Source organism: Centruroides sculpturatus, unplaced genomic scaffold (genome assembly GCF_000671375.1).
Source record: "Centruroides sculpturatus isolate CEXI.00-Female unplaced genomic scaffold, Cexi_2.0 scaffold1608, whole genome shotgun sequence".
Lineage (NCBI taxonomy): Eukaryota > Metazoa > Arthropoda > Arachnida > Scorpiones > Buthidae > Centruroides > Centruroides sculpturatus.
The window spans coordinates 95,445-115,576 of record NW_019385867.1 but is presented as its reverse complement, the minus strand read 5'-3'; the positions used below and the strand labels follow the sequence as shown (position 1 = coordinate 115,576).

Here is a 20,132-nt window from a genome sequence, read left to right as displayed (position 1 = left end):
AAATTAATTTTCTCAAACATTAGAGCAATATTTACAGCATAAATAAAAACTACGAAAAAAATTTTACAATTTGCAGTGCCAGAATTATAGTTTTCGTTTTACCTTAAATCTGATAAACAATGAAATAATGATTCCTAATAGGGTAACAAAAATTAATATCCAATATAGTAAAATAAAATATTCCTACAAAAATAATTATAACATAATTTTATCATCATTATTTACTTTTAATGTGTGGTACACAAATTTTTACCCATTGTGGTGGTGCTAATTGCATAAGGTAAGTCAGCAAGCAAACAATAAAAATATAATTTATCATTAGACATTTTGGATTAGAATTATGATTTCTGAAGCACCAAGATGATGCGTTGTACAGTTTATGGTCAACTAATTTCAAAATAATTTATAATTTAATTTGCTCTTAAGCTGGCTACACACATACTAGTATATCTGTCAGGTATATCAGTACATATGTAGCTAGCCTTAGGCATGATGACTGTGTGCTATTTTTTTTTTTAAACAATTTGAAAATGATACATTTCAATAAGTTTTATTTACAGCATTTTGACAAATTTGAGCAAATTTCACAAGAATATGAAAAATGTGAAATTTCTACAATGTAAAGAAATGCAGTTATTTGTATACAAAAACTTTCTTCTTGAAATAAAATTTTTCAAAATGAGATTCCAAGAAAGAGAGGACACTGGAGGGATAGTTTGTGTACAGTTTTAAACTACATGCAATAATTTACAGAATAATTAGTCACATAATAAGAAAAAAAGTTTGCAGATAATCTGAAGCAACTTCTGTACAAATTTGTAGACCTGCATTGTTATAAAGTTCTAAAATAACAAACAAGGTAACCATATACAATAACAACAATAGCTTGATGTCACGGTACGGGAGAATGGCCCATGGAGCGGATGACGATGGCCTACCTCACTGTTCCGAACGTTGTGGCTTTCACTCTGGACAGATGCATTTAATTATCTTAACAATGTTCACTTTCATCAACACGATTTGGCAGTTCTCAATCTACATCACTTTCCTAATGTGACCAAAGCAACAGTCAGTGGATGCAATTGGGTATTTCCAAATTTTTGCACAATGTTCGTTAGTATGGTACTGGCGCAAAAGCACAATACCAATGCTTCGTAGACTGCAGTGTTGCTATGGACACACACTCAAACAATCAGATTTGTTAACTATGTAAAATAATATGAAGACATTAAACAAATTCATTTGTGCCAGGTGACGTCAATGGTTCCAGACTCTGTAGAAAAAAAATTTTTTAATGCCTTAGGATTAAAATCGAGAAATAAATCAATGGTTTTAAATAGTTATACTTACAGGTGGATACGACCTGGCTGGTTGATACTGATTCTTTTCTAGACTAAACTGATCTTCTGTTGTTTTGCGGTACACTGGATTATCAAAATTCATACTGGTTACATTTCTTCGCAGGTAATGTTTATACAGTAGAAACGCAACCTGAAAAAGCAAGAATGGTTTTAAATAATTTGTCTTTTTTTTAAAGCAAAATAATAATATTATTTTTACCAGTGTAGTGAATATAGCCACTCCACCCAATACACCAATTATAATTCCAGCTATCCTTCCTGTATCTGGTTCCTCCTTTGGAGCAACTTGCTGCTCGTGATAGTAAGGTGCAGTATAATTAATTTCAGAATAACGTGTTGGTACAGAAGGTGTCAGATTATGGATTTCGATATGCTCAGTTGTTTCTGCCTTTGTCTTTTCAGGAGTAGTTTCTGAATTGGAAAATACTTTAATTAAGATTCTGTATACTAATTTATATTATAATATGTTTAATTTGATGTGTTAAGAAATTAAAAACAACTTAAAATTAATTCTAGATAATTTAGCATTAACACACATTTTTAAAGGTATTTTTTAAAATTAATACATATCAGCTCTATGACAATTTCATTCCACAATTTCCACATTTTAACATTTCACGCCACCTGCAACAACCCAATCGAATAGTTTTGAAACACTGATAATATTGATAAATAACTAATAATAAAAAAAACGTAAACTTTATATATTATTGTATCTACCAAACAATTTTAATAAAAAAATAAATAAATCAACAGTAAGACCAATGAGGTTATATAATTTAAAATTATTACCATTAATTTGCTGACACTTTCAGAAATGTAAAGTTAAAATTTTTCACTTAAATGCAATTTTAAGAGCATTAAGAGTTAAAGCTTTTGTATCTTGTAGTAAACAAATTATTTTACTTATTTGAAATTTTGGATTTTTTGGTAACAAATCTAATATCAATTTTGATTGTGCTATTTTTGTTTTTCTAATGAAATTTGTTTCATATTAGTAAATGAGTCATCAGGCCACTGGGTTTTAAATGTATTAATTAAACATTCATTGTATCAAAAGAGAATATGTAAAATATGTTTAAAGTTTTTGAAAAGTTTTTGACTTCTTGAATCATCATATACATAAAATAAAAGTCCCTTTAAATTATACAAACCAAATATTTTTAAACCAAACCAAAATAATTTTAAAATTATTTAAAGCTATATATTCATCTCATTTTCAAAATAATAAATTTGTGCTTTTGAATATGTTTATAGTTTCAATAACAATGATTAAAACTTTTTATCTTCTATAATTTAAGCCAGTGGTGCTCAACCTACAGCTCAAACCACATCTGGCCCATGGCACAAAAATATATCTGACACATCATTTATAAATGACAGAAACAGGCCTTATTTATATGTATATATATGGATTAAGTAGAATATTTGTGGCCACCTACTTATGACTTATGCATAATTTGGACCTCCAAATTGAAAAGTTTGGTAACCACAGATTTAAGCAGTTGTCATGTACTTTATCTTAAATTGGAACAAAATTAATTTATTCAAGTTATAACTAGAAATTAATTAGGCTAACATTTTTCTTTCATCGTATTATATAAAGGTGTGAATCATTGATAAATGCAGGTGGTAGAAAAATGATGATTCAATCCCTTTAAAGCAGGTTTAGCAAGACTATTATTGAGTAATCTAAGTTATAAAACACAATCATATAGTAAAAAAAAAAATGAAATTTTCATTCATTTTACTCCTTTTAAAGATATAAATTCATAAATATTTATTTAATAAAATATTATACTGGATGATTTCATGATTATGACTTCATATATTGACATCATTTCTTGATTTCTCTACCACACATTTTTCTTTCTCAAAATTTAATTTTGTTTTTTTAAAATTAAATATATCTACTTTAGTATGGTATAATAAAAAAATAATAATTAATTTGTTATTTAATTCTTGTTCTTTGACCATAAAATTTAAGCTTAAGCTATCATGCAATAATTTCTTCTCAATAACAAACATCGAAACCAGTTACAAAAATTTAATTTTTGATAATTTAAAACTATAAATAAGAGTAATATTTCTTTTTATTAAATTAACACCAAAACATGTTTTAAAAAGGAATAATATTTAATCTAAATCAGTTCAAATGAAAGTGGAAATTACATTAAAATAACACATTTAGAGATGTTTATTAGGTTCTAAATCTATTAAACCTCTTATATAATTTAGATTTAACAAGATTTTTAAACATTTTCACAAGTTTAATGCCAAGAATGCACAAACGTTAACTGTAATAACAATTTCCTAAATAAACTCTATCCATAAGTGATTCTTGATATATCATAGCAACAAATCTTGATAAGAAAACATTCAAATAATATCAAATCAAAGTGGAAATTACATTAATATAACACAATTTGACATGTTTATTAGATTCTAAACCTATTAAACCTTTCAAATAATTGAATTTAATAAGATTTTAGACATTTTCTTGAGTAAAATGTGCCTAAAGGTTAACTGTAATAACCAAAAACTCCCTATTTAAAAATGATTCTTGGTGTTTCACAGCAACCATTCTTGATGATAAACACTCAAATCCGTCATAAAATCAATCAAATTCACTGTAAAAGCGCAAAAACATCAGCGTATTTTGATATAGAGACGTACGCTTAACCTAACCTAACAATAAAAAAGAAAAATAGCCACCTTTCTCCCAAAAAACTACGCACCTCCAATCGGGATGATAAATTTTCGCGGGAAAAAAGAAAGCGATGAGGAGGGAATTCGGCGACTCACCTTTGTTTGTGATGCTTTCTGTAACTAAAGCATCGGCTCGTAATAACTTCCCGTTTATTAAAAGGCAAAGAGAAAACGAAACGATCCAAGTCAACTCCATCAGCGCGGCCATCTTTGGTTTTTGGTGTATATACAGTATGTCGGCCCGTCTCACTACGCACGACGGGGGGAAACAGAGGTAAACGAGAGAGAGAGAGAGGAGGGAACGTTGGCTATCGTGACTCATCGACGACAACAGCTGCGTCATCGATGATAATGAACTCGTCCTCCATCTACCAGTTTCGTGCTGAGGACAAACTACTTCCGTTTTGAAATGGGGACGGGAAGAAGGCAATTTGTGACGTCAAAATCGCTTGGAGGAGGAGTCGCGCGATAATTCGCTAGCGATATTGTTAACGAGGAGAAATTATTGCGTATTTAGGTATTTTTTTTTATTTTGGAATAAAATTCTACCAGATGAAATTTAATTACAAAAAAATGTAATTTAAATAAATATGTATTTTTTTTTAAAATAAATACTTTCCATGCATCGCCACGCTGCGTGAAAGTTCGGAACTATAAAACGTTCTAAAAATAAGCATAGACTGTCGCGGAATTTTTATGTTTTGATGATAAGAATGCGGCAATATTTCTTTACTTAGTTACAAATATTTGAAAATTATTATTATTATTTTTTTATTTAAATTAAATGGGGGAAAATCTTCCTGGCATGTTCGTAAATCTCCAAGGACATTTTTTATGTGAATTCGTTTTATATATATTCTACAGACAAGATGTATAAAGAGAACGTGCATAAGACTATAGTTTGCATGCTATTATACTGACAAATGAGATAAAGTCATGCCATGAATGTAGCTTAGATATTAAAGAATGCAAAAGAGAAATTTAAGTTTAAATTCTGAAAGATATTTTCATTCATTTACAAAAAATATGCATAGGTTGTCCCTGAAAGTTTACATGTTTAATCAGTAAAGTTAATTGCTTTTAATTGTTTACAAGCTAAATCATTTGTCTGGATTAATTTAGAAATATAAATCTTCAAAAAGTATACCTTAAATTTAAGAAATTATTTAAAACTGTGCAGCATTTGCTTTCAGGAACAACCAATAAAAAGTAAATAAAATACATTTTCATGCAAGAACAAAAATCTATAAGAAATAAAAAAAAGAAAAAAAAAAAGAAAAAGTGATATATACCAGATGTGTGAGCATTCAAATGGGTTGATACAGTATAGTTTATAGTCAACATAGAAGTAGGCTTGACAATCAATTTTGGCTTCATGGTAGTGGAGGTAGAGGATGTGATGAAAGTGGTAGTAGTTAGAACTTTAGGTAGTGAAGAACTGGAAGTAGTGGAAGTAGGCTTGACAATCAATTTGGGCTTCATAGTAGTGGAGGTTGTGGATGTGGTAGGGGTGGTAGAGGTTGTGGTGGTAGTTAGAACTTTAGTAGTAGATGGGATAGTTGTTAACTTTGATAAAATTGAAGCTGAAACTGTCCAAAGGAAGCAAAATTAAAGAATACATAGTTATAAAGTTATCTTTTAAGGAAAGTTATAGGTAAAGAATCATTTAAAAAGTTTGTAATAACTGTCAACTAAGAAAATGCGATACTACGTAATACTCACCAGTGACTAGTGATTGAGTAGTGTTTGGAGGATTCGTTTCTTTTATCGTTACAGTAGTAGTAACTAGAAATTAAATAAATGTTTTTGTATAAACTTTAAGAATTTTCTAATGATTGTTTTGTTAGTAAATGGCAATTTCTCGATTTGTTAAAAGGTTAAGTATCCCAAAGCTTTGTGTAAAACTTAAAACTGTATGAATTAGTATTTGAAAAGTCAAGGAATTAAAATCAATATGCATAATAAAAATTTTATGAATTTACCTTGTTCTATACAAGTGTGTTTATCTGTAAATAAGACCATATTATCTGGACATGCACATGAAAACTTTGCAGAATCATTTGTAAGAAGTGGAGCTGGTAAACACAGGTGAGAACACATTCCATTCATATTTTTACAATAATTGACGCCTTTAAAAGAAAGAAAATTTTTATTGATACAGATTAACTCACTTAAATATAAATTAATATCATTTACCTTCTGGTTGCTTGTATGGATGATAGACATGTAAATCCATTGGTGAAAATATTCCAACTGCAATATTACTCAATTCTTGACCAGTAAATTTATTCATTTTGTGAATTGCTTCTGATTCCCAGTCAGTCCAATAAACCCAATCCTACAATAGAATTGTTAATGAATGATTATGTTAATTAAAAAATAACCATAAATATATTTATTATAATAATTACCTCAAAAATATCAATTGCAAATGGATGTTTTAGCATGATTGGCGAAGACATTACCACACGTCGATTACTACCATCATAATCAGAGCTAAACAGAATATGAAGCTTGGCATCCACCCAGAACAATCTCTTACTGTCTAAATCTGTAAGAAATAAAATTTTTGCAAACTTTATAGTAACTAATTTTAATATTTGTTAAAATTTCACTTTTATATAGATCAGTAATCAATTCTTTACATACCAATTGCTAACCCATTTGGCCATTTTATATCTGTTGAAACTATAACTTTGCGATGAGTTCCATCCATTCCTGCTCTTTCAATTTTTGATGGTTCCCCCCAATCTGTCCAGAACATCCAACTGTAAAGAAAAGTAATTTTATAATTTCTTTTTATATATATATTGTATTTGAAAAATAATTTATCATACCCTTCCAGAGGATTTAAAACAATTGCTCTTGGTTCATCCATTCCACTTGAAATCAAAGTTTTTCGGTTTCTTCCTTGTAAATCTGATACACCAATAGTATCTTTTCCCGTATCAGTCCAGTATATGTTATTATATATCCAGTCAACTGCAATTCCATCTGGTATTTTTATATCTGTATCTATGATTTTCTCTATGGGTGATCCAGTATCAATTGGTGCTCTGAAAAAGTTATGGTAAAACAATTTGAATCACAACTAATATTTTAAATGTAAAATGTTCTTAGTAAAGAAAGCAAACTAACTTTTTAATGCATTCTTCTGCAACATCAGACCATACAACAGTTCCTGTGCTAAATTGATAATCTAATGATACAGTACTATGAAGATTCATGACTATTCCTTTATATTCCAGGGTTTCAAGGTTGATTTTTCTTATATCGTGGCGATTAGCAAAAAGCAAAGAAGGATGTCCTTCTAAATATGCAGCAGAAAAATTTAATTTGTTAAATAATATATTACTTAATATATGTTGGAAAATTATTATATTGTCATCATGAATTTACAATAGTGTTACCTTGTGCCTTGCAACGATGATGAGAACTAGGTTCTAGACTGTAACCTTCATGACATGCACATTTATAACTTCCTTTTGTATTAATACAAATCTGGGAGCATGAACCAGGTATTTCACATTCATTGATATCTAAGATTATGACCACGTAATTTAATTTCAACATTCAACTTACAATAAAATTATTCATTTTATATTACACTCACCTTCACATGTTTTATTATCAACTAATTGAAAACCTTTATTACATTCACAACTATATCCAACAGGTTTATCAACACACAACTGAGAACAGCCTCCATTATTTTTTAAGCACTCATTTTGATCTGCATTATAAAGAAATTGTTATTGTTTTAGTAGTAAGGATGTTTATGACTGAAATTTTATTGAAAATACTCACAACATTGATCTCTGGGTTCGTCTTCCCATTCTCCACAGTCATTTTTACCATTGCAGACTAAGTTTAAAGGAATGCAGTGATTGCTACCACAATCAAATTCTTTGTCCAGATCACATGATTTAATCAACACTATTAATATTGAGATTAGTATTAATGAAAGTTAAAAATGAAAATTTTATTATGAATAAGCAAATAATTACAAGGACAATGTTCTTCGTCAGATCCATCTTGACACTCCTTTTGTCCATTACATTCTAATGGACCAGGAATGCACTGATGATCCTTGCATTGAAACTGGTCTGGACGACAAGTTGCATTACCTTAAAAAATAGTAAATCTCAAAAACAATTCTATTTTCATTTATGTTGACAAATACAAACTCCACTTACAATTAAATTCATCTGAACTATCTGGACAATCCACTTCTCCATCACAGTGCCATGATGCATGAATGCAATCTCTGCGATTTTTGCACATAAATTCTCCTAAACTGCAGGGAGATTTTATTGCATCAGCAGGACAATCCTTCTCATCTGACTCATCGATACAATCTATATCACCATCACAATTCCAACGAATAGGTATACATTTTCCAATTTTGCACATAAATTCTGAACTAGAGCACGTTACATTAGCTGAAATGTAAAAGTAGTTACCATTTTAAATTTGAGATAATTTTAATGAAAAATATATATAATTTAACTATTACTGATTAAATATTTAAAGTTATTAGAAACTATTTGTATTGTAAGAAAAAAATTATTGATTACTTTTTTTGAAAGTAAAACATTGTGTATATGACAAAAAAAATGAAGAAAGCACCTGTTACACATATGTAATTATTTGAACAAAACCTATATATTAAGATAGAAGAGAAAATAAAGCAGACACAAAGAAAAACATAATAAATGTCAGCAAATGTTTAATGACAATTGATGAATGTTTTCAACCTTGAACTTCTACTTTTTGAATAATTTTTAGTGAGAAAATAAAGAAAATGATAACTTTCTTTTACAGAATAAAAGAGAATAGAGAATACATCAATATTCTGACTGGCAGAAAGCATATGTACTGTACCTACAGCATACTAAGTTACAGTATATAGTGTACTATGTACAAATGTATGTAACTGTATACTAACTTATTATGATATTGAAATTAATCAGCATTAATCATATAAAATGGAAGAAAGAAAAGTGTTACATAATTTTATTGTTTTTCATTGCCTTATCAAATTAGCTCCATTCTATTTTAAATTTTAAATATATTATAAATTAATTTATGAAAAAAATAATTAATTTAATTTTATAAAGGCCATAAAATTTACATAAAGATATTTTCACCTTAGTTATAAGAATTTAATCAAGATAAAATGCTACTTTTAAATTTTGATCCTATTTGCAAGGTGAACTGGATCAGTAGCTTTTGACATGAATAATGACCTAATTCTGTATAAAGTGGAATGTTTCTATTTTATTTACACTTCTGATATCTATTTTTTCTTTCTATTTCTATTATTAACTTTGAATTTCTAACTTTAATAACATTTTATACATCACATCAATACCTTGTTCAGGAGTTGTTTGTTAATTTTGTGTGTTTTAAGGAACATTGCTGATGATTAATATCTTCTTACATCATGTGATTTAATAAATTTTTTTAGGAAACTGACATATTTTTTCCTTGTGTATCAGTTATGAAAGTTAAAAGAATAATATTTTTAATAATACTTCCTGCAAATAAAATTTTATGATACAAATGATTACCAATGTATTTTCGGTCATTGAGTACCACAAAATAGATATTTAAGTCGATAAATATAATTTAAATGTCCTAGATTATATTTTTAAACAGATTTTTTTAAAATTTATAAATCAAGGTTATTTCCTATTTTGACCATCTTAACCTTACTGAATAGAAAGCTTTCAGCAACTAAGTTTCACTTTTTATAAAAACTTTAGTTATATAAACAAAAAGAAAATTTAAAATCAAAATTATCTAAATCAAAACATTAATCTTCATTTGAAGTAATATTTCTTGACTGGCCAAACAATAAAATTCAAATTATTAATGCTGCCGTAACTGGGTCGACATTACTTTGAAAGATAAACATACAATTAATAAAAAATATTAACAAAATACTATAAAACTAGTAGTAAAGGAAACATTCAATACACTAAACACGTCGTACAAATAACACAAATTTATGGATCATTGCCAACATTTTTATGGCAGAGTTCCACATGATTCGTGCAAAGAAAAGCACAAAGTAAATTATCACTATAAAAAAAGCTATTCAAAGTTTTCCTCTGATTTTCTAATAAGGAAAATAGTTATAATTATATGCAAGTAAATGTTTAATTTAAATAAACTGGTTTTATAAGATCTATAAAAGAATATATTTATTTCTATTTGTTATATCTATTATTTTTATTGCAGCAGTTCAAGTGAAATGATTTCTTAAAAGCAATTCCAAAAATTAAGATTAAATAGATGATACTCACGACAATTTAATTCATCACTGCCATCTCCACAATCGTCATCTTGATCGCACAACCATCTTTTAGTAATGCATTTGTTATTTTTACAAGAAAACTCTTCTTCTGTACAAGTTATTTGATCTAGTTAAAATAATATCAGCTTAATATTTTAATTTTTGTAAATTAAAAAAAATATATATAAAATATATTAATTTAATTAAAAAATAAAAACAAATAAAAATGGTTTAAAAAATATAAACAATTTTATTGTGAGATATTGTATAAAATAAAACTGAAATAAGATGTTAAAAAAACATTTAACATTTTTATTCAGACTATCTACCATAAAGACTGAAATATTGTTATGTATTATCTACATGCTGTAATGAGAAAAAAAATCCTTAGTAAATATAAAATGAAAATTCAACTGTTTCTGAGACATTAACAATTTTGTTTGTTAGTATTATGACTGACTTATGGGCTTCTATGTGTTGCTTGTGATATGAAAAGGGAGGATAATGTTGCCAAATTTTTACCTTGATACAGGTATTTGTTATGAAATGCCTTTGCATTCCAAAATAGATTATATTACAGTATGATTTAGAGCTTATGCTGGCCTATAAATTAGGCTGAAAATATTAGACTGTGTATTAAAATTTCTGCTGGAAAAGTAAAAAAAAGACTGTTATCTGTGAATAGAACTATTTCTGATTTTTGTTTTTTCTTATTTTAAAGGTCCTCCTTCCATTTCCATGCCCATTGGTATCTACTTACAGAATCAAAAAATCCTGAAAATTCCATGTCTTTGTCTGTATTTAGCTCACAAATAGTTGAGTGTTTGACCTATGTTTACTAAGGTTATCTTACTTAGCATGGAGTTTACTATCTACCATATAAAATGCTATTTTTCAATACTCTCTATATTGCTAAACTGAATTTTATTACAGATAAAAATACAAAAAGAAAATTTTTTTATATAATTTATTCTATTGGTATATTTTCAGTGACCAACAGACAATATTCCTAAATTAATTGTTTATGAGATAGAATTCAACAAAAGTGTAGAAGTTTGGCCATCTACAATGATTGATTGTGCAAGATTATTCAAAGTGACTACTTACGACAGCCATCTTTCTCATCAGATCCATCATCACAATCTTCTTGACCATCACACCTCCAAGACATGGGTACACAGACTCCATTTGAAGAATGACACAAGAATTGTTCTGGAGAACATGTTTTATTTCCTTGAAAATAAAACAAAAAAGATTATTATTATTAAAACTTGAATACTATAAAAATTACAGCTTTTAGTTCCTGAATATATGTTTATTTCTAAAATGATTGAATAAAAAATAAAACTTTTGTTGTATTTAAAGAACTGTTTCTATTTTTAATCCTCAATTAAAAACAAGATTTTCAGACCTTATTACATTTGATATTAAATTTAATTTTAAAATGTACAAAATGATAGATTTCTTGTTCAGAGTGGCACAAAAGGTGACTCACCTTGAACTAAAAAGCAAGGAGAAAAACCAATAAAAGTTTATTTATAATAAATGACAATATAAATGTTCAATTTAATAAAAATATAATGTGCATTATACTACAACATATTAGTTTGATATACTGTATAAAATAAATTTTATTTGTAAATATGTATATAAAAAATTTGTAATATAATTTAAAACAAATGCATATAATGATGATATGATAGTTTGATATATAAAGTCACTTTCATATCAATAATAACTAATATACATATATACACATACACTTTATATAAGGGAAACTAGATGTTTCTGAGTGTGGGTCACTTGCATTACTTATAGATTGCAGAGACTTAACACAGGTAGTTACCATAAAATTGCAATAGCCCGAGATTACTAGCTAACACATTATTGTGTGAGAAGCTGCATTACTGATATGGCAGTTCCTTGCATGTCATATACAAACCAGTGATGTATATGTCAATGCTCAATAAGAATAAATAAAAGCAGAACAAGAACAAATGTTAAATTTTATTCTTCTTTGCTTTATGGCTATTCATATAATTTAGTATTTGAATCTGATGTATGGTTTTTCTGTTTCATCCAGTGGTCAAGAGCTTGTGAGTTTTCTTAAGCTGTTTATTTTCAAACTTATGTGGGATGGCAGAGAGCTAAACAAAGAGAGAATAAGACAGATGGTAAATTTAATATGTACAGTACATATAATTTATATGTACCATACATATTAAATATCTGTTGTAAATATAATAAATACAGAAATAGGGTTTTAAAATCAATGATAGAATTACTACCAACTATTGCATAATGCCATGCTGATGAAGTCCCTAACATTTATCTGTTTATCTGACTTTGATTAATAGTAGTGACTTTCTTTCTCTGTTACTTTAGTGAGTGATGAAGGTGAAATTATTATTTTAAAATAAAATATTGGATTGTCATTTGTCAATATTATTTCAGAGATAATAATGTAAGATTAAACAAAAACAATTAAAATTGTACTGAAACAGGAGGCATTATTGATAAAAGGAAGACTGGAGGATAATACAATTTAATGAGAGACAATTTGCAGCCTAATTGAATGCCTTAATTGAGACAATTAAGGTGTCAGCTACCATTGTGGGGACCAGGATCAAATCTGGGCTACAACTCCAGGAATTTTTTGGGAGTGATGTGTCCTGGATTTTGGGCCCATTCTTCATCACCCAGCTGCCTGATTGTGTGTTTGGCCAAACTCACAATGGGTATAAGAAAAAGGCCCTCTTACAGTCCACAGGGAAGAGTAAAAAAAAAAAAAACCACACACGCACAAACTTTATAACCAAATGATTATTGGATTATATCAGGCTATATTAATGCTACTAACTACTAATTAAATTTAATTAGTAGTTAGTAGTATTAATAAAGCCCAATATAATCCAGCATCATTTGGCTTAAATCCAAAAATTGGATTTGTACATGTTTATATTTTTACACATTATATATATATATATATATTAAATCTCTGAAGAAGAATAAGTAATTATATAATGTCATATTGATATATGCTAATGATTATATGTAAAACTAAACAATACATCATCATACAATTTATCATAAAATCATTTTAATTTGAAATTTCTCTGAAAAATATTTTCAGAAAAATTTAAACATTCTATGAAATAATACATTAAATATCACATGAAATTCTTTCAATCATCACTACATGTCTATTCAATCTTAAATATTTATTTTTAAATGAATCATAAACTATTAAATAATGACAAAATTAAGAGAGAAAATTTTAACATATAAATGACTTCATTTCTATGAAATATGTAATCTCTGAAATATAATTTGATTAAAAAAATTATTTATTTTACTTTCTTTTTTTTTTTAAAAAAACATCTCTAAGATTTCAATTGTAAACATTTGTTTTTTAGTAGTAAAATAAGCTGCGATAAGGCAAAAGGAAAGTTAGAAAGCAGTTAATTGTAATTAAACTGTAGTAAATTATGATGAAGCAAGCAGTTACATCCATCTATGTAGGTCTTCCTTTATAAAAAATAAATAGGAAATTAGGCAATTTATAAACATTATGAATTTTAAATGAGAGAAATATATTATGTATTTAATTTAGTCATTTTTGCTCATTTGTTTTTTCTTTAAATAATTATTTTGTATGAAAGATGCTTTATGTATGGGTGATATGAAAGAGACTTTATAAAATCAATTTGTAAAAAATTTCATTTATTAGATCCAGTCGATAGTAAAATTTGTTTAGTTAAATTTCATAATCGCCGCCCAATCAAGGACAATATTTATAACAGCAAAAATCACAAATATGTGGATTAAATAAACTCGAAAACGTCGAGAAATTTCATAGATCAAGGTTAGTTCTCGTTGTTTTCTAATTCTCGACGTTGGTATTACAATATATCCATAGAATAAACCCACGCCGTGTTCCTCATAATATTCAAAAAGTACCGCTCCCTTGACCTTGTCTACCATTAACGAAGACTGACTAAAGTGATAACATTGACAGTTGAAAAAAAAGCAACGCTATCAAATTATGTTTTTCATACGGGAGAAATTAAAAACAAAATTTTAAAATTTCGTAAATAAAATATCTGACGAAACATTTTCGACGAAGAAAGGAAAAAAAAAGAAAAAAAAACTATTACTATGTAAATGTAAAATTTATTGAGAGGGAGCTGTCGAAAATAATTCCGATTCGTTAATTTAAATTCAAATTTTTTCATACTCGACACACATTGGCTATTTTAAATAAATTCAAAAATTTCCATTTCAGTATTGCCAGACAAAACGAAAATTTAAATTGCATTTAGTTAAATCCCAATTAGTTCCTTAAATAGAAAAAGATAGCAATCAAATTCAGATTTTTATCAAAAAAAACCTTTTTCTAAGATTAAATTAATTTTTCAACATGATGATTAAATTTTTATGAAAACAGTCCGCAGACTTTATCTAATAAGACACACCCACACGCAACGGAAAAATTAAATATTCAGAAACAAAGGTAAAAGACTGAAGGAAACGGGGAAAAATTGTACTTTTACGAAGCCATTGCACGTGAATGATCAAACAAAAATAAGCGATGCGTTGAGTAGACAAAATATCAAACAGACAACTAAGACGTCTATTGTTACCCGCCACATATTTGACACCAAATTTCCGGACAATGTACGAAAATCGATCCCCGAATCAAATTTCCTGCGACCTTCGCGTAGGATAACAACGCAATTTCTTTTAGTGCTTATTCTCTTATCAAATTTAACAATCAAAACTAAATCTTCAACCTTGAATATCACCTTGACATCAACTGTTGTAATGGTAACGCGATACTGGTCCATTTAAATATTATCTATCGCATCCGACGAAAGATCCTGGTGAAAGTATCATTACATAATTTTGTTTACATCTAAAATGTTGTGTTTAAGTTATTAAAGAATTTATATTAATTCGCATTGCGTAAGAAACCGGTTTTTTAAATTTCGTATCGAACTTTCTGGTCCTGCAAGTAATATTCAGAAGGAGAAATTCCCGTTTTTCTAAAGTAAAATATTTTATAAGGGGGCCTTAAATCTTCCACACGGTTTAATAGTTTCTCATTCTTATCACACCACAATTATATAAGCATATCACGCAGAGATAATATAAAAAAATACAATTATAATATTTAAAAAAAGCATTAATAACTCTCTTATGGGTTCTATATACAATGTTATCTTTCATACTTAAACTATGTACTTCTCTTATACAATAATTTTCTTATTAAAAAGTCAATAGATAATTATTTAAACTCATTTTATTCTTTCTTTGCCATATTATTTTACTCTATAATTTTCCCTCAAGCTTTAACACACTCCATTTTTTTGTTTTCTCAACCTATCAGATTTTTTTCTCGTTTATTTTCCAAAATATTACTTAAAATTCAATCAATTTTTAGTAAAAATTTTCCTTAATTTTCTCATTCTAGGTTATCCCGTGATTTTGAAAGAGGATATATTATCTTACGTTGAATCAGATTTTATCTTATCGAATTTTACCTCGATGTAAAATATAATTATGATGTGAAAAATGGATCTTACGAACGAGGAAATTCATTTCGTTAATTATCGGATCTATACTTTAAATATTGTATATAATAACCGCAAAACTTCGTGAATATTTTGTCTTATAAATGCATTGATAGAATGTTGTGCGGTTAAGTGATCGAGTGCCAAATCTCGGCATTTTTTCAAAGTTTTTTTTAATATTTTTGGTAATGACTTGAACCAATACTCACGACACATTTTGGCATCCTCGTCAGACATATCTCCACAGTCGTTTTCGTTGTCACATTGCCATCTACTAGGTATACATTTTTCATTGGCGCACTTGAACTCGGTCACAGAACACGTCCTAACGTCTAGAATAATTTATAAAAAAATCATGAGACAAGAAAAAACACAATATATTAAAAATTCAATATAAAAAGCTTATTAAATTACCAATTTATTTTTAAAATACTGAATTATTCGCTAAGTAACTTTAGCGTAGGAACGTCCTTGATAACGTAGGTCACGTTACAAATTATAACGTATTCTCTTGCAATATTAATCTATTAAAATGTTGGTGAATGCCAGTTTTCTATTTCAGTATTTTTGTAATTTAAAAAAATAAAAAATAAAAATAAATGAGTAGGTAGGTATGCCAAATGAGGATTTCCTCATAGTAAACATGTGACTACGTTAAAGTTATCCGTTTTAGTAAAGAATAGGATGACTGCAGCCCTGACCCACTCCAGAATGAGTCCCAAATTAGCAGCATCCCGTTAGAGAAGTAAGAGAAATATTTAAAGATAAATAAAAAATAAAAGCAATCTAATTGTAAACTGAATATTTTTTTTTCGTTACGCGACTTTTTACGTAATGACATAAAAGTCGTAAAAGACTGTAATAGAATCAGTCACCATTTTAGATTTTTTTACGGTATGCCATTCATAAAGACTCATTGTTACAGAATTGCTTTATTTGCAGCTTTATCAGGCAAGTTGATAAAAATGTGATTCATCCGTCAACATCTTTAATTATTACCACATTTCAAGCTGGTTTTTAAGAGATCTGGAACAAAAACGTTTGTAGAAAACATCTTAAATGCTTAAAAAAACCTTCAAAATTTATACAAATATAACCTTAAAATTATAAACAAATACAAACGGATAGAACGTTTCATTTATTTACATTTTTAAATGATGATAAAACACAATAAGACCTTCTTCAAAGATTTTTCCCATTGATAAGTTACGTTTTATAACATATCAAAATAAATTTTCAATCTGTCCTCGATTAAGCAAGGTTTTATAATTTAGACAATACAAATATTTATATAAAATTTCGCATATGAACGAAAACATGAGATAAAAACTAACCACGCGACTCGGTAATGTAAAACACTGTAGAACCACAATCTCGTATACAATCTATTACTGTGGGATCGTTCTAGACCTCATCAACATATTTTGCAATCTGAAACTGCTTACGTCGATATAAGAATTTTCAAGTGTCAATACCAAGAAAGTAACAATTTATCGGTTGTTAAACACATCGTGTTTGACAGCGACATTTATTTTAAAAACAGGTAGACAGCACCTGTTTCCCGCAGCCATCATCCCCATCGGTTATAAATGATAATTACGGCAATGGTTAACAGGTGCGAAATTATAGAATATTAAATAATGAAATTATGCTTCATATTGCTCGAAACACGTTGTGATAAATATAGATGAATAAAACACGAGTAAAATGCAAAATAATGGGTGTTTGAACTTGTAAAACTACACAGCACCACCTTAGTGAATCATACTGGAGTGGTGAAGTGTGAAATAAAAATTGCGACCTTTAGTCTTTTTTGATAGTGAATTTCCCATTAAAACCTAACTAAAATATACTGATAAAGACCAGATGCAGTTATTTAATCAGTAATTGACGTCATTAGACAAATCTGCATCCTGTGTTCACTAATAGAATTGTTTTTTTACACAAGCGTCATCATAATCTACAATATATGGGAACTATAAACATAAAATCATTATATATTCAGAGCAAATTGGAAACCATCTTTAGTTATGGCACGCTTGATTCATGGAGTGGAAAGATCTGATAAACAGAAAAAAATATTTATCATGTGACTCTATTTGATGCTAATTCGTAAATTTGATCCGAAATCTTAATGGAAATTGGATAAGTGTAAGATTTTCGAAAAGAAAAGTAATATTGAAAGTTTTATTCTACAATTTCCGCATCACTAAACGGCTCAATAAAAAAATAAATAGTTACACATCACGTTACGTCAAGCATCGCTTCTTACAAAAGAAAATGGTGCTCCTCACTACGATTTCATTCAATATTCATAACGAGTAATATAACCAGAATACAATCTGGAACGACCATTTTCGTTAATTTAAAGTAGAACACAAATGAATATACATGCCACTTTTTTATATTTTCTTTTCTTTTAGTGGCGATCAACAATATCGCCGGTCCGTTTACAGTTTAGTTTTTTCTTTTATTTTTTTTTTAAAACAAGTAACTATTTAAACTTCCGCCATTTTTATATACATATATAAAAAGGCAATATTCTCAGTACGATGTGGAAGGCAGTAATCAATTCACTTAGTAGTACAATCACCTGTAAACTGGTTACGTGAAGCAAGTACACGGCTGATGTAATACTAGCAAATGTGGCGTCGTTACGAGAGACTGCCCCTTTTAACGTTTCAAGGTACGACCTCTTTTCAGACACAACTGCAACGAACTCGATATATTTTTTTTCTCTTTTGGAACAGGATCGAATTGCCTACAGTCTAAACTTTATCGCTTCCACGCAAAAATCTGGTAGGTTGCATCAGATGGTGGAAAGTTATTTTGAAAAATACACGGCCAATTTTTGCATTTTTTAAATGGAATTAACTAAACTACACAAATATAATTCTATATAAATTGCAAGAAATATTAATTTCGAATTTTGCACTTAAAAATCTTGAAGAAAAGAATTTAAAAATTATATCGAAACGAGTTCGTAAACTCATTTCACTATTCGCCACCTGCAAAAAACTACTAAAATCCCCCCAAAAACCACTAATGAAAAGAAAAAAAACGTCGATCTAAACTTGTCTGCTCCATTTCTCAACCCCATTTCTATTTACGTTCTCGTAAGTCTTATCCAAAACTGTTTTACCCCGCCTAAAAATCGTTAAAGACTACCACTATCGGGGGGATGAGCGAAACCCAGCAGCGACAGCACAAACACGAGAGGAATGCAAGCGCCTCAGGGTAACTATAGATAAATACACTCCGGTTAAAAAAAATAAAAAATTTAAAAAAAATTAGCCACGCCAACAAATGCGGAAACCATCATCTAAACAAAACCCATAAATCATAGATCGGATGAGCATCCGTCACACAAAAAACATTAAAAATTAATTTTATATAGAGTGACCTTGCCGAAGCGCGTTAAAACGCGGAACAACGAAGTATTGTACGAAAGTTTTAATTAGTTTAATTGAAAATCTGATACTCTACCACAATTCTGTTCGTCCGAGTGATCTTCACAATCAAAATCTTCGTCGCATCTCCACGTTAAAGGAACACATCGCCGATTTGTGCATTGGAACTGATGAGAGGAACATTGACCTATGGGATGAAGCAAAAGAAAACTTTTAACATAACATACGTTCGACGGCAGCCGTCTCTATTTACAAAATTTAACAATAGAGAAAAAGATTCGTCTCGGAATCGATTAGTTTCTTCGAAATCCATTAAATATTCTTCCAATCGAATCCGGGTTCAACAACATTGTACTTACCACGTGTACTGTGAATAGATGCTAGACATACGATTAACACTACCATCCATTTCAAATCTAGATTCATGTCTGGGTTCTTTGTTTGTTGTTTCCCCAGTCGATAAATACACCTCACATTCAGATAAACGCGTTGTAAAGCGGGAAATCGCCACTTACTTATCCCTCCAGCCGCCGCCACATCCAACTTATAAATTATCCTAACTCAGTCACCCCGCTACTTAAGCGCCATACAACGGTCGCGCCAAACAATAAATGGCTTTTCTGTTTGCTGCTCGTCTCCCCTTGGAGTGAGCCAGAATTTTCATTAATTTCTCGATCTTTTACCATTTCGGTGTAATAAAATTTTTACCGATTTAAAATTTAACTCTCTTTTGCTTGTTTTCCGTTTTTGAACGGAGGTTTTTACGTTAATTTGCCGG

At 28.9% G+C, this 20,132-nt stretch overlaps 1 protein-coding gene across 3 annotated transcripts; it reads right to left on the bottom strand.

The window, feature by feature from the left end:
• Nucleotides 1–506: 506 nt before the first annotated feature.
• On the bottom strand, nt 507–19,920 carry LOC111642623 (very low-density lipoprotein receptor-like). 3 transcript variants are annotated; one of them, XM_023388993.1, is made up of 21 exons: nt 19,714–19,920; nt 19,431–19,541; nt 16,154–16,276; nt 11,479–11,604; nt 10,382–10,498; nt 8,267–8,512; nt 8,078–8,197; nt 7,878–8,006; nt 7,684–7,803; nt 7,481–7,609; nt 7,209–7,380; nt 6,908–7,126; nt 6,720–6,838; nt 6,482–6,621; nt 6,267–6,408; nt 6,053–6,199; nt 5,793–5,855; nt 5,363–5,659; nt 1,561–1,772; nt 1,351–1,491; nt 507–1,273 (listed from the first exon to the last, which is right to left on the bottom strand). In XM_023388993.1, the coding sequence occupies exons 1-21, from the start codon at nt 19,778–19,780 to the stop codon at nt 1,229–1,231; spliced, it is 2,985 nt and encodes a 994-aa protein (XP_023244761.1). In that variant the 5' UTR covers nt 19,781–19,920; the 3' UTR covers nt 507–1,228. The 3 variants fall into 3 exon arrangements, with proteins under 3 accessions (XP_023244761.1, XP_023244762.1, XP_023244763.1); XM_023388994.1 differs by lacking the exon at nt 5,363–5,659; XM_023388995.1 differs by lacking the exons at nt 5,363–5,659; nt 5,793–5,855.
• Between the last annotated feature and the right edge of the window lie 212 nt (nt 19,921–20,132).

Excerpts from the sequence above, each read along its gene's own strand:
- LOC111642623 (XM_023388993.1), bottom strand. The coding sequence starts at position 19,780 with ATGAATCTAGATTTGAAATGGATGGTAGTGTTAATCGTATGTCTAGCA. Across the intron at positions 10,499-11,478 it reads TGATGAGAAAGATGGCTGTC|ATCAAATAACTTGTACAGAA; the intron begins GTAAGTAGTCAC and ends TATTTTAACTAG. Across the intron at positions 6,200-6,266 it reads TCCATACAAGCAACCAGAAG|GCGTCAATTATTGTAAAAAT; the intron begins GTAAATGATATT and ends TTTCTTTTAAAG.